Raw genomic sequence first — 15,157 nt, 5'->3', positions numbered from 1 at the left:
GCATAATGTCCAAATCAAACATGAACATGCAAGAACATGCAAGGCAAACTCCACCTACAACATTTTGCCATTGGTTAAAATGACATTGGTGATGTACTTTGCATTTCTGGGTCCATTTTGTTCTTTGGTGTTGTGTTCTCCTCATTCCCGTGGATAACAGGCTGAATTTAGACAACATGATGTCACATTTAGATATTTATAACAGGCTGAATTTGGACAACATGATGTCACATTTAGATATTGATGATGTCACATTTAGATCTTTCCAGTGCAGCTACAATGGAGTTCGATAGCAGAAAAATAAAGGTCAGGTTTTAGGGTCAGAAGGGAAAAGGCTTCATTCTAGAGCCTCCATTTCACACCAACATTCAACACTCAACCAGGGAGAAATCCCTCGTAGTAGAAAGACCAATTTCTTCACCCACATTAGCCTCAATAGACCAGAATGCAATGCAGCCACAATGTTGTGTTTTGAGAAAGAGCAGTGACTCTCACTTTTTCTCAACTGGAAAAACTTTCCCTTACTATTTGTTATTGCTCTCTCCACCTACACCTACTGTATAATCCACGCTCAGAGCTGAACGCAACGAGTTCAGGCACCTATACGAGGGATCAGCCGAGCAGCATTTTGGTAAACAAACCGCGTCATTGGGTGGAAACGGCAATGGAATCCTATGGAGCCTGAGTTTGAGTGTCTCACTCTAGCCGGCTCACTCTTTTTACATTTTTAAAACTGCGACAGTTCACACAACTTTAACACAACATGCAGATATTATACATCAAACTCTTGAGCTACTTCTGCTCTCACTCAGAATATCAAAATCTTAAGCGATGTGATGTATAGTTTTTGAGATATTAATGTTTGTTTGGCACCACTCATACTAATAACTGCTGCGGGTTTCCGCATTTCTGGGTGGCAAGTGACGTCACGCTGATTCGTCCTATTAAGGGTTGTTGAAAGGCATTCGGGAGAATGTAGGAATCACTAACTGAAGTAGAGCTACACTAGGCAGGTGGAGGCAAAATGGCTGCAACAAAAAGCTAAACTGCAGCACTCACTCACAAAATAACCCCTAGAATGCATTGGACTAATTGGAGTATTTGAGGGTGCGATCTCCTTTTTAAATTTGGGGAAATTACGCAGCCATCAATTTGTGACACACACTTCACCCACTTCTTTCTCCTGTCCCTCAGCTCCCCCATGGAGTCTGTGCTGTTTTATGCCATCACCACACTGCACAACCTGCTGCTGCACCAAGAGGGCGCTAAGATGGCCGTGCGTCTGGCCGACGGCCTACAGAGGATGGTTCCCCTGCTGAAGAAGAGCAACCCCAAGTTCCTGGCAATCACCACCGACTGTCTGCAGTTGCTGTCCTACGGCAACCAGGAGAGCAAGGTGTGTATGCGTGCGTGTGTGTGTGTTCATACCAGCCTGATCATGTTATCTGACACTGTTCCAAGCACATGTATGTGCCTGTGTGGTTTTGGGTGTGGCATGTGAATGGAGTTACTCAGGTGATGATGGTGCATTGATAGAATGAGTGGTTAAAAAGTGTAGTCACTGAGGATGAACTGCTTTCTGTCTGGGCAGGCCAAGGCTTTTTAAAGCATATACACACAATCTAAGCCATAAGGATTTTCTCAGGAAGAATATAAAGAACAAAAAAAATCGATCCCCCTTCACAGTATGTGATCAGTTTGTAAGATCAAATCAATGTTTTATTTAACATAACATTAGTTGTAATCACTTTAGTATTAAACTGGTTACTTTTAATCCTACCATCTGTAAAATGCCTTGTCTTATCTACCAACACATGCTCTCATCACGTCTCACCCACAGCTAATCATCCTTGCCAACGGGGGTCATGAGGGTCTGGTCCACATCATGAGAAACTACAACTATGAGAAGCTGCTGTGGACCACCAGCCGTGTGCTCAAAGTCCTCTCTGTTTGCCCCAGCAACAAACCTGCCATTGTAGAGGCTGGTATGTAATCTATGGGTTTTTGTGTTTGTGAGCACACACCTGTGTGCACAGGCCCGTCGTACAGGTGTGTCGGCTTCTGGACGCCTCTGCCAGTGCAGACGGCATCTCCTCAACCACAATGCTACATGAAAGCACAACGAATGAGCCGTTGTTGACAGCTGAGTCATTTGACTTGTCTCTTCCTCCAGGTGGGATGCAGGCTCTGGGGAAACACCTTACAGGCTCCAGCCAGCGTCTGATGCAGAACTGTCTGTGGACACTCAGGAACCTGTCTGATGCCGCCACCAAGCAGGTCCGTCTCCAACTTCCCCCTCCTCTAGGGTTGGGTACCGAAACCCAGTACCACTATGGCATGGTACCTGTACAACCTGTTGTCAAAAATGGAGAAAATGCACACCATAAAATCTCAGCGAGGTGCCGGTGACGGACAAGAATCTATAAAAAGAATAGAAACCGCACACTCTGGCTCCGATGCAATGAATTTAATAAAAGGACAACGTTTCGGCCTGGTGGCCTTTGTCAAGTCATGTGACTTTGTCAAGTCATGTGACTTGACAAAGGCCACCAGGCCGAAACGTTGTCTTTTTATTAAATTCATTGCATCGGAGCCAGAGTGTGCGGTTTCTATTCTTTTTATACCTGTACAACCTGTACCAAATTGCAACACAGATGTCATGTTTGAGCTGCTGAGTGAAATATCCGCCCTCCGGTGGTGCTCCAACACCACCTTCATGCACCTTCACTAACATTATCGTTTGGAGCGCACCGCTGGAAATCCTTTAAAAAAAAATATATATACACTTAAAATCGGTTCATGCACCGTTTAGGCACCGGTACCGTTTTAAAAGTATCATTTTAACACCCGTATCCATACCCATCTCTACCCTCCTCTGTCTCCAGCCTTTTCTGTTTTTGGGCTCATTCTGTAATAATAGGTAGGCTAGATTGGGAAGTGAGATTTTTCATCTCCTATGCTTTGACAAACAGTCAATCTCTCTTGTGTGTCCAGGAGGGTATGGACAGCCTGCTGCAGGTGCTGGTAGGTCTGCTGAGTTCAGATGACATCAACATGCTGACCTGCTCCACCGGCATCCTCTCCAACCTCACGTGCAACAACGCCCACAACAAGACCCTGGTCACCCAGAGCAACGGCGTGGAGGCGCTGATCCACGCCGTGCTGCGCGCCGGCGAGAAGGAGGACGTGACCGAGCCGGCCGTCTGTGCTCTGCGCCACCTGACTTCACGCCACCAGCACGCCGAGATGGCCCAGAATGCTGTGCGGCTGCATTACGGCATCCCCGCTATCGTCAAGCTGCTCAACCAGCCCTACTACTGGCCCGTCATCAAGGTACTGGGAGGGAGGGATGGAGGGTTTAGGTTGGGGAGATGAGGGAGAGTGAGATAAGACCCTACTGAGAATGAAGTTGGGAGAGATGGTGGCAAAGACTCTACCTATGTTGAATCTATGTTGAGGAAGACCAAAAAGCAGATTGTCATCCAGGAAAACCTGGAAGTGGAAGGATGGTTAAACATAAGTTGAAGAGGGAGGAAAAAGACAGTTAGCCAGACGTCATGTCTGAAGACGTGAGGGAAGAATAGAGGTCTGGTGCAAAGAGAGAGTGGGGGAAATGTGATGGGAAGGATGGACAGATGGAGGGAGGGGATGGAAGATGGGGCAGCCTGCCAGTCTCTCAATCAGAGCATGAAATGCACATGACAGCGTTTATGTATTACAAGACCGATTATTAGGGAGAGAAATCGGCAAAGATTCATGTTGAATTAAGAGCACAAAGTCAAGTGTAAACTTTAAGACTGAGGAGAAAAGTGGTTTGCTAGCCGTGTTTTGCTAAACAGTATCCTGACTCTAACCCTTCCTCTTCTCCTCCCTGTCTGAAGGCGGTGGTTGGCCTGATCCGTAACCTGGCTCTGTGCCCAGAGAACCAGACGCCTCTGAGGGACGCAGGAGCCATCCCCCGCCTGGTCAACCTGCTGCTCAAGGCCCACCAGGACGCCCAGAAACATGGCTCATCCACGCAGCAGACATACCAGGTATGATCTGAGGATTTGCGGTGTTTGTTTGTTTGTTTGTTATTAAATGACAGGGTTCCCAGTGGGTCCTTGAAATCCTTTAAAGTTTGTGAATTTGAAGTTGTTGTTTTTTTGTTTTTTACTTAACATGTAAGAAGAGCACAGTAGGGAAGCCTCTCTTTTTAATTGTTGTCTGTAAGCTTCTGTAAAGCCTGCTAGTTCTCATTATAAAAATCCTCAGGGTTGTAACAGTAAGTAACCGTGATCCGTGTCTCAAACTATGCCCTGTTGGGTCCTTGAATTTGAGAGAATTGGGCCTGGAAAGTCCTTGGAAAGTGATTCAATTTGATGTTTAAGAAGTTGTAGGAACCCTGAAATAAAAGTATTCTCCTTCTTCTCCCTTCCCAGGATGGCGTGAGGATGGAGGAGATCGTGGAGGGCTGCACAGGAGCCCTGCACATCATGGCCAGAGATCCCGTCAACAGAGCAGAGATCGCCAGCCTGCAGACCATTCCTCTGTTTGTTCAGGTAATGGAGGAAACCTGCAAGTTTTACACTTGGCTCACGCCATAGACATCTCAGAAGCAGCGCTTCATGGAAGCTTCGAACAGGAGCCTTTTGCCATTCACACCAGAATCACTCTGTTGCGGGCTCGTGCAGTGCAGCGGGCTGCATGCTTGAAAAATAGACCAGAAGCTCAAACTATCGCTGCAGCACACGTGCAGCGTCACTTCAGAGTGGCGTGGCGTGCGGCTGGGTGTGATCGGTCTCGCCTGTTAACAAGCACACTGAAATGAAACTGCCTCCGCACTGCGTTGCTCCAGCGTAACTTCTACGTATGGTGTGTTCGGGCTGTTATACTCACCTACCTTGATAACCAGCAGCTGTATCTTATACACCATATTGTCTTTTTTGGTTCCCTAACTTTTGCTTCCTCTTCTCCAGCTTCTGTACTCTCCAGTGGACAATGTGAAGCGCGTGGCGGCGGGCGCTCTGTGTGAGCTGGCCCTGGACAAACAGTCGGCCGAGGCCATCGACAGCGAGGGAGCCTCCGCCCCGCTGATGGAGCTGCTGCACTCCAACAACGAGGGCATCGGTAGGGCGCGCAGATAATGTGCTCTTACCGTACATTCATGTAGCAGGCCGTTATGTTGAGGGGATGTATTGAATTTTTCATGGTCATTTCTTCACCACAATGTTGACTCTTGAACGGTCACATTGGGGGGAAAGTATGGGGGCAATGATCGTTAGCATTTTTAACATTCTTTAATGAAATTCTGGACACAGCTAGCTGAGAGTCTGTGGCTTACATTTACACAGCTTTATAGTTGACTGCATATTTACTATATTCATGATGATGACTAAGGAACATCTGGAAAATGTAAAATACCCACAAGCCAGTGAAGCCATAATTGCCAGCAACGACTTGAGCAACAGCATTATCATTATTTTAGACCCACTTCCTAGAGGTTTTTTTAATCAAGCTTTCTGTGCAATCTAGCCTAAAATAAAACATGTGCTCTCTTTAAAACATATACACCCACACTATAACACTTTCTTTAATGAAAGGAGTGTATTTTTGTGCAGCGTTTAATGTCTCCTCCCACTCTCGCCCCTCAGCCACCTATGCTGCAGCTGTCCTGTTCCGTATCTCAGAGGATAAGAACTCTGACTACAAGAAGCGTGTGTCTGTGGAGCTCACACACTCCCTGTTCAAACATGACCCCGCTGCCTGGGAGATGGTGAGTGTCTGGCACCCTCTGCTGCCAGGAGGTGGCAATTGCACACTTAAAAACCCTAACCAAATTTATATTACTGGTGTTATACAGATTTTGTTACCTCTCCCCTCTGTTTACTTCTAGCTCATATATCAGTATTATTATCTAATAATAATAATAGCAATAATGTGCATCGTTTGAAGTAATTTGTTTATAAGGATTTGGTTGTTTTTAATAGAAGATATTTCATAAGCTTGAAGCTATGAAGCTATGAAGTGCTGACCTTATTTTGACCATTGCCGTGTCGTGACTCTCTGCAGGCCCACAACACCGTCCCCATGGAGGCACCCTACCCAGATGGTGAGTATCTCTGGTTGAAATGTGTCCATACGGCACATTCCTCTGGCCCTGACACCAGGTTCAGCCACAGCAGCAGTAGAGCTGCATTGTGCTCAGCAGGCTGTGTGCCTGCTGAGCTTCCCTCAGCTTACCGACCGCAGCTGCCAGCATTCTCTGGCAGCATTAGCAGGTAGCTAGTAAGCAGAAACGCTGTGTCAGAATTATTACAATATTGTACAATTCTAGTGCATTCTATGGGTTTGTGATGTGGGTGTGATGTAAAATGCCCTCTGGCCCCTCAAACTGTATACATACTGTGCACTAGCACTGTATATCAGCAGTTCCCAACCTTTTCCAATCAGGGCCCACTTGAAAATCTCAAAACAGCCCACCTCCAACCCCATACAAATTACAGAGGCCAAAGAATACCTCTCAGGGAACTTTTTATTTTCCACAGTCACTAACACAGCATCTGAAACATGTTGCAGCTTTTTCACTGATACAGTTTTCAAGGAGCTGTCCATCAGCAAGGTTTTTTTTCCCGCACTTGCAAAACCTCCGTGGACCACTAGAGGGCCGCGACCCACAAGTTAGGAATCACTGCTGTATATCAATACATGTTGGTGTATACTGATTGTCAATAAGAATTCCTTAATTTCACTCTCTGTTACTTTACTGGAGAATAACATTTTTGGATAGAGGATTAATTCAAGAACCCAAAAACAGGGAAATTCATGCTGTCAAAGATTTATTTTACACATTTCTTCTTAGTCATTTTGGATAACCAGTTAAAAAAAACAATGAAGCCGATGGAATAGGATTGGTGAAGTATCATCTTTGTCAATCAGTCTTGCAGGGCCAAACCAAGCCCCTCTGTCTTTTTGCATCTTTGATCTGAAGCAGAAACTCAGCATGCAATAGCCATAGATATAGATATGCAACCTCAAGCACCACAGGCCTACTTGGCATCTCTTTTTGTAATATTGCTCCTTCAAATCAGTCTGGAGTTTGGTTAAGGCTTCCCCCATCCCCTGGCTTCCACTCCAACTCTTTCTCTTCTGCGACTCTTCTTCAGTTCTCTTTCAACTCTGCATGTCTGCTCTACAACTCAGGGTTTCTCTTTTCTCCAGCTTGTGTTTCTTTTTATTCAACTTCAATTGTACATGCCATACTTGTCAGCCATCCTCTACTCTTCCTGGGAAAAGATCTTTACCCAAACGTCATATTTGGCCATGTCAAGATCCAAAAGGATGTCAGAGAAAACTTGAGAAGGTGATTCTGTCTTCCTCGTTCTTCAATCCTTCACTCTTTCCTGTTCAAACCTTCTTTTCTAACTTCATCTCCACCTTTTTGTCTTTGCCATGCCAACGTTAAGCCTGTGTCCAATTCACATTCTCTTGAAGAGTTTCAAGTTCTGTCTCCATTGATGATCTCATTCCTGCAATTTCCTAATCTGCTTTAACATCTATCCCTTAATGTCCTTCCTTTCCCTCGCTGGACTTTTCTCCTTTTATGGACTTGGTATTTCCCTCTGTGGCCTCAGTGTTTTCTGTCTCTTTCTAAAGGGAGTAGAGGGACTGAGAAAAGTTAACAGCAGCTTCTCCGATCTCTTTGTTCATGGTGTTCCTAGACTGAAACAAGTGATTTTCACTTTTCTTTTAATTTGGTATGGCTCATAGAAATGGCTTAATCTACATAACTTTTCTGGTCATTCTAATTGATTTTTAAAAGGATAATTAAATAAAACCTGAATTGTTAAACCTTTATCATGACATGGGTCAATAATTAAATCCTCACAGTTTTAATGACGTATTTGTTTCTTTCAACCACAATGCATCAAAGGCCAAAGTTTGTATTGAGCTGAACATTCAACTAAATAAATGGGTAAACCCAAGAAGGACCTGGAGCACTCGATTCACTGGAATAAATTTAATTCACTAGGTGCAGACCAACGTTTCGACGCAACAGCGTCTTCATCAGAGTCAAGGTCATCAGAGTCTTGACTCTGATGAAGACGCTGTTGCGTCGAAACGTTGGTCTGAACCTAGTGAATTAAATGTATTCCAGTGAATCGAGTGCTCCAGGCCCTTCTTGGGTTTACCCATTTATTTCTGTTGTGAATAATACTGTCCTGTCCTGAGAGCACCGACCTCCCTCTGTGGAGGGGCTGAAGCACAAGAGACTCCTCTACCCTGAACATTCAACGGTTTCACCAGCCAGTAGGGAGGAGCCAAAAAGCACTGTCTTTTGCTGTTAAATCAAACTGAATTACATTTGCAAGGAATGTTTATGGACAATCCACAAAAGGAAAGTGCAGGTAGATGTGTATAATAAGTCAAAAATACGATTGTCTAGAAATTGAAATTCATCTACATTGCATGTGCCTGTGTGCTGCAGAGCTGGACGCTGGTTACCAAGCCTATGGAGGGTATCCAGGTGACATGCCCATGGACGGGATGGACGGAGACATGATGCCCGATGAATACCAGGGCGGCATGGTTTATGACAGGCAACCATACGGCGAGCATTACTAAAGGTCAGTACATTCAAATGCTGACCGCACCTTCTCGCATTATCACACGCCTCAGAGCCTGGCTAATCAAGATATGCTGGTAGCATCTTTAATTAGGGCTGGACAATATATTGATTTGGTTTTAAAGGCTGCATTACGCTAAAGCAGTGGTTCTCAAACTTTTTCTGTCAGGCCCCACTTTGGAGGAAGAAAATCTTTCGGGCCCCACCGCCCCAACAAAATTGAAACAAAACGGTCCAAGTTTAACTTATATTGACATAATGACCATTCATTTCTATATTCTGGCTGTTTTGCACTGCACATCTTTTCAAAAACAATAACAATAAAGTGCAACCTCTACAAAACAAAATACATTCAAATATCTGAGTTCAAGTCACTATCACTGTATTAAGGGCTGCAATGAGCCTGTTTTCCACTGCAAATCTTTTCAAAAACAATAATAAAGTGCAACCTGTGCAGAAAATAATAGTAATAGTTCAGGGCTCATCTGTCTTGCTGCCAGCGCTTCTCTGTGTATTATACAGTGCGTCCATTGCGTATTTGGGGAGACCCTCTTTATCAGCGCCTGCAAGCCCTTCCTTTTCCCTGCCATAGTCTGCGCACCATCCGTGCAAAAACCCACACAGTTCTCCCAATTCAGCCCGTGTTGTGTCAGGTAACTGTCCAGAAGCTTAAATAGCTCTTCAGCTGTTGCTCTGCTTGTAACGTACTTGCAAAACAGCAAATCATCACTCAGTGACTCCGACGTGACAAAGCGAACATAGGCGATAAGCAAGCAGTCTTTATTGCTGTCCGTAGCCTCGTCCACTTGTAAGGCGAAACGTGTGTCTGTCAGTTTTTCCGTGAGTTGTTCCTCGAGATCATTTGAAATGTCACTATACGTTTTGCAACTGTGTTATTGGACAGCGGGATAGTTTTCAATTTTGCAGCGCTGGTCTCATCCAGCATAGTTGACACCATATCGATAGCTGCTGGGAGTATGAGCTCCTCAGCGATGGTGTGCGGCTTCTTGCACTGTGCAATTCTGTATGCGACCTTGTATGACGCTAGTTGTGCTTTGCTGTTCACACAGTCTGTCTGATGAATGAACGTGTCACTACGGAAGCACGGGGTTTGTTTATTTCCTCACGGGGAAAAGAAGTCCGACCTAAAAATGGCTAAAACATTGGTTCCGCGGATTTCACCCGCGCCCCACCTGTAATACCACTGCGCCCCACAAGTGGGGGGCGCCCCACACTTTAAGATACACTGCGCTAAAGTGATGTCATTTTCTGCACTTAGCAGACTGTTCTAGCGGCTCTATTCTTTTCGTTTACCCACTTAGTCATTATATCCACATTACTGATGATTTATCAAAAATCTCATTGTGTAAATATTTTGTGTAAAGCACCGATAGTCAGGGAACCAAACCCAGTCTGTGCATTTTATTTTGATCACAGTCTTGTTTTAATAAAAGTGCTTGTGACGTCTCACCTTTGGCTTTAACTTAGAACCGAAAATCAATCCCACTTTGTAGAAAATACCAACATATATAATGTATCACCATTCAGCCTCAAAATACCAAGATATCATTTTTGGTCCATATTGCCCAGCCTTACGTTTTAACACAACCAGTCGTAACACGAGTCCACTTTTTCTTTTGTGCATGACAATGGAAATGGAAATCAGTTTTTGGAATATTGTTTTTCTCTCATCTCATCATGCGTAATAATTTTCTTACAGAAGCAGGAGAAGGAGAGAGAGAGAAACCTCATGGAAAAGGAAGCAGAGGAGCTGAAATGGGATCAGATGGAAAAAGAAGAATCGTATAGTCATCAATAGAGATTCCCTCTCCCCCTCCGCCTAATGTAATATATGCAATTATCACTGACTATGGGACTCATAATCTTAACAGGGCTCATCTTTGTTTTATAGCATAATAATGCAGATGATACTTGTAATGATGACAATGATGATGCATGTAGGTTTTTTTGTTAGAGAACCTTCTAAGAGTGTGCGTGCGCGTGTAAGTGTGCGTGTAAGTGTGTGTGTGTGTGTGTACTTTTGGGTGGGTAATCTATGCCAAAGAGATTTTATTTTGTGATGATAATCATCTAGCTTCCTCTTTTTAATAAACGAAACAAAAAGAAAATAATAGTTGAAAACACTGCCAGAGGTGGCTCGACGTGCACTGCGCACCCGCTCACCGCTCTGTTCTTTCTTAACGCCTTTGTAACGGACACTGCTGTCTATGCTGTACTTTTAACACAATGCCGTCAACGTCCTCCCGCCACGACCCGAGAGGTCAGGGGTCGACCCGAGAGGTCAGGGGGAGTTTGTTCACGAGTTAAAACGCAGACTCGTTTCCTCTGTGGTTAGAGACATTAGTTCAGTAGGAGAGAGAACAAATTATGAGATGGAAAAGAATGGTGTAGGGCTGCCCCCTCTTAGCCAATCAGTTGACTCGTGGCTTCATAAGGAGTATAGTTGACTGTTGACAGTAGTTTTTTTACAAGTTATTTACTGGAAATGGTTCACATATCTGGCATTACGAGAATATTAACGAAGACGTCTTGGTCTTTGATTAAAAACTACATCTAAAGAAGAAACTTTTTATGTGACTATTGATGTGCAGGAGAAATTTTGGTAAAGCAGTTTTACAGATTTGTTCAGTAGATTGGCTGTGTAATTAGTTGACATCCTAAGACTTTTTGTTGGCTAAAATGTAATTTAGTTGGGGACAGCCCTACGACTAGAGCAAACTACTGACAGGGAATTTGTCTTTCTACTTAAGAGTTTTTACTGAAATTTTGTTTAATAAAATAAAGGATATATTAAACAGATTTTGGTGTCTGTGATTTTTGTTGATCGAGTGAAAGACTGACAATGACTCTATTACTTAATTGTTATTCCAGTAACAAAAACGTGTTTGCAGTATTTTTCCATAAAATGAAAAAGGGCTTCCAAGCTAAAGTTATGTTGTCAATAAGCTGTTTCACCCCACACCAATATGGAGCTGGATTATGTCTGGTTATGTTAGTCCTCATAGCCATTTCATTGTAGTTGAAACTTGACCTCACTGTATAACATGACCTATTGTGACCTCTAAGATAATCACAGCCCCATGAAACTTTACAACCACAAACTAGAGACTATAGGGCATTCAGGGGGTGTATGGCATGCGGATGGCCATCATATTTCCATCATAATGTTCTAAGCCTTTATATACTCTAAACATTCAACATTTGAATAGACTTCTAATCAAAACAATGTTTTATTACAGATTTAGGACTAGAAACCCTTCACACACAGACCTGAGCTACACCTCAAATGAACCTTGTCCCCAGCTTTCAGATGACATGTACTACCACCTCTATGTGACATACTGTTAACCTGCTTTTGCCAGTCCCCCCTAAAAACAAAAAATTGGTCTGGTGGAGAAGAAGAGGTTAAAGGAATTCTCAAGAATATATGATTGTATTGTTGTACTCCACACCGCCCTCTCTCACCTGGAGGGGAAGGACACTTATGTGAGAATGCTGTTCGTGGACTACAGCTCAGCATTCAACACCATAGTACCCTCCAGGCTGGTAAGCAAGCTCAAGGATCTGGGACTAAACACAGCAATGTGTGACTGGATCCTGGACTTTCTGACAGACCGCCGCCAGGTGGTTAGAGTGGGCAACCTCACCTCCTCCCCACTGACCATCAGCATAGGAGCGCCCCAGGGATGCGTCTCCAGCCCCTTCTGGTACGACCTCTCCAGAGCATCCTGGACCGCTGTGCCCGGCTGGAGCCTTCGCTGAGCGGGGCCAAGGTGCTGAGCCAGTGGGTGGGCCTGAGGCCGAGCAGGAGGAACCCATGTGTGGAGAGGGAGCTGGTGCTGCTGCAGGGCCGCCGGGTGCCCCTGGTCCACAACTACGGCCACGGGGGCTGGGGGGTGACACTGGCCTGAGGCACCGCCCTGGACGCTCGGGCTGGTCCGCCAGTGTCTTCACGAAATGCCTCCACAGGCTAAACTGTGAACCCGTTCTGCTGCAAAGTTCTGTATTTGGTGCCAACAACACTTGCCTTTAATGTCCACAGTGGATTTTTCTTCAATTTCCTTTCCAGCACTTAGTGCTACAGTATACTATACTATACTATACTATACTATAGGCACAAATCCAGTGACATTTTTCAAATCAGTCAAGGTATGAGGCACAAGTTTTTGATAAATAAAATGGATGGAAATCAAATGAAGGTTAAACTTATTTTTGTGTTTTTAAAAGAAAATCAAATTTCTCTCCCAATTAAGGCATGATAAATACATGAAATCATATTTTTTGTCTTGACCGTTTCCACAGCAGATTTTGTGTTTCTACCTCTAAGAGAAAAAAAGAGATCTCTGAGGCCTTTCCTCAACATACTAAATAGTTGTTTGTCTTTAATGGGTTCAAATCCACAGTAAATCACAGGGCAGAACATTGCTTGTGCATTGCTCCCTCTGCTTTGAAACTTTTAAGCATGTTCTTGCACTAAAAGGCCACTGATGTAAAAAGAGGTATTTTGCCCAAACCAAAATACCTGCAATTAGGCTGCAGCCACACGTGCAGAAGCAATTATCTGTCTGTTGATTCATTTGCTCTTTAAATAAACAGACCTTCTGGCAGATCCATGCAATTAACTTAAAGATCAACTGTTTAAAATGTGTCAAAGTGAGAGAAGAAAAGCAAGAATTTGCAGTCTGATGTCTCAACAACATAATTGAAATGCTTTAAAGAAACATATTCATGGTATTTTAATTGACTACAGAGTGATTATTACACCATTTATTTTATTTGTAGAAACCAGACTGAAGAAATTCTACAACTATTTCTACTGTATTTGTTACCAATAGCAGTTGCCTTTGACTGCAGAGCTCTACTGGTCTGACATATCACGCAGCCAATCGACTCGCAATACTTACCACCAAATGCCACTGCGCAGGGCATTTCAATCACACCATACAAAAATGATTCTGGACATATATCAGGGCAAAAAGTATTTATTATATTAAACATTTGTATGTAAAATTGATTGAACATAAATTTAATAGAAATTACTTTATAAGCTAAAATACAATAAAATTTGATTATAGGCATGCACAGTAAAATGAACAGTAAAAGTAAAAACAGTAAAACATTTGATTTGAAACAAGTTGTTGTAAAGATACAAGATAAAACAAGTGCAGCATCATCTTTTTCATTAGAAATAAAAAAAAGTGAATCTCCTAGAGATAAAACATTGAAACAAATGAACATAGGGAACATGAACATTGAAAAGCAAAGTCTGTTGAAAACCAGTAAAATGTTAGAATAAAAAAATCTAAAATGACAGTATTGTATTCACAACGACGTTAAATGGTGAAGAACTGTGTTCACCACAACCATTGTCTGTCTGATTGTTTGATGTAATTTGGCTACATCTCAGTTAGTAACGCGAGTAACGCTACAGCGGTCAGTCATGGATAAAAACAATTAACCTGTAATTGGAAAGAGCGGCAAGCTGTGAGGTTTCAGTAGCGAGATACAGGCTGACAGTGTTAGTGCTGCAACTGTCACTAAAACTAAAGTGTCGTCACTTGAATGCCTGAGGTATTGTTAAAACATCAAACAGCCGTGGGCATTTCGCTTTGGAGAACTATGGGGATGTGCAGAATCACTCCATGACTTTTCACACAAAACCAATAAGGCAGTGAGGGTCTAGACTAGAGGCACCCTCAGACACATTCTGGCAGGAGTGTCCCCTGTCGAACACTGATCACCAACAAATACTGACAACAAGCAAACCACACTCGCCTCAGGGGAGCTAGTGCAATTCAGGTAAACGAGGTCACTGGTTCATCAGGTCGTCTGTCCAGTGCTGCTCCTGGAGATTGTTGAGCGTTTAAAATAGTAAATAAAGTAATAGTAATAAAAGTAGTAATGCCCGGCTGGAGCCTTCGCTGAGCGGGGCCAAGGTGCTGAGCCAGTGGGTGGGCCTGAGGCCGAGCAGGAGGAACCCGTGGGTGGAGAGGGAGCTGGTGCTGCTGCAGGGCCGCCGGGTGCCCCTGGTCCACAACTACGGCCACGGGGGCTGGGGGGTGACACTGGCCTGGGGCCAGTGTCTACTAACGTAGTAGCTGAGCTAGGCACAAATCCAGTGACACTCATCCCTGCTCCAGCGTTTCCAGGGGCAAAATTGCATGTCCCGGACACTTTTTGTCATCAGGGGGGCGATTTCTGTGAGAGAGGGAGAGAGAGAGATGATTAAAGAGATAACTGGAAGGAAACAGTCAAATAGACGGTCTCAAAACACAATTCAGAGCATTTTCACTCTGTTCTAATGGCTGCTTGTAATGTTACTCATCAATAACAAATAGAAACTTATTCCACTGGTGAACGTTTTCTAACGCTGCATTCAAAACGTCATGCTCCGCTGGTCTGGTCTGGTCTGGTCAAATCCAACTCAAGTCTCAAGTCTTTGAGGAGAAGTCCCAAGTCAAGTCTGAAGTCACTTTATGTGTGACTCAAGTGCGAATCAAGTCCAAGTCCCCATCTCTGGTTATCATTGAC

General features: G+C 43.9%; 1 protein-coding gene across 2 annotated transcripts in view; it reads left to right on the top strand.

Moving 5' to 3' along the window:
• jupa (junction plakoglobin a) overlaps positions 1-11,425 on the top strand; it is a 34,444-nt gene extending 23,019 nt beyond the window's left edge. The window contains exons 6-16 of one of the 2 annotated variants that reach the window (XM_083656120.1): positions 1,195-1,396; positions 1,841-1,985; positions 2,174-2,277; positions 2,995-3,333; positions 3,882-4,034; positions 4,422-4,541; positions 4,959-5,109; positions 5,634-5,755; positions 6,052-6,091; positions 8,468-8,606; positions 10,329-11,425. In XM_083656120.1, coding sequence (XP_083512246.1) covers positions 1,195-1,396; positions 1,841-1,985; positions 2,174-2,277; positions 2,995-3,333; positions 3,882-4,034; positions 4,422-4,541; positions 4,959-5,109; positions 5,634-5,755; positions 6,052-6,091; positions 8,468-8,604 — 1,513 coding nt within the window. In that variant the 3' untranslated portion in view covers positions 8,605-8,606; positions 10,329-11,425. Of the gene's footprint in view, positions 1-1,194; positions 1,397-1,840; positions 1,986-2,173; positions 2,278-2,994; positions 3,334-3,881; positions 4,035-4,421; positions 4,542-4,958; positions 5,110-5,633; positions 5,756-6,051; positions 6,092-8,467; positions 8,607-10,325 lie in introns of both variants that reach the window. The other variant, XM_083656119.1, reaches the window with a different exon arrangement.
• Positions 11,426-15,157: the final 3,732 nt, after the last annotated feature.

Source organism: Poromitra crassiceps (genome assembly GCF_964638095.1).
Source record: "Poromitra crassiceps genome assembly, chromosome: 19".
Lineage (NCBI taxonomy): Eukaryota > Metazoa > Chordata > Actinopteri > Beryciformes > Melamphaidae > Poromitra > Poromitra crassiceps.
The sequence above is the reverse complement of the archived record's forward strand: the minus strand, read 5'-3'. Positions and strand labels throughout refer to the sequence as shown.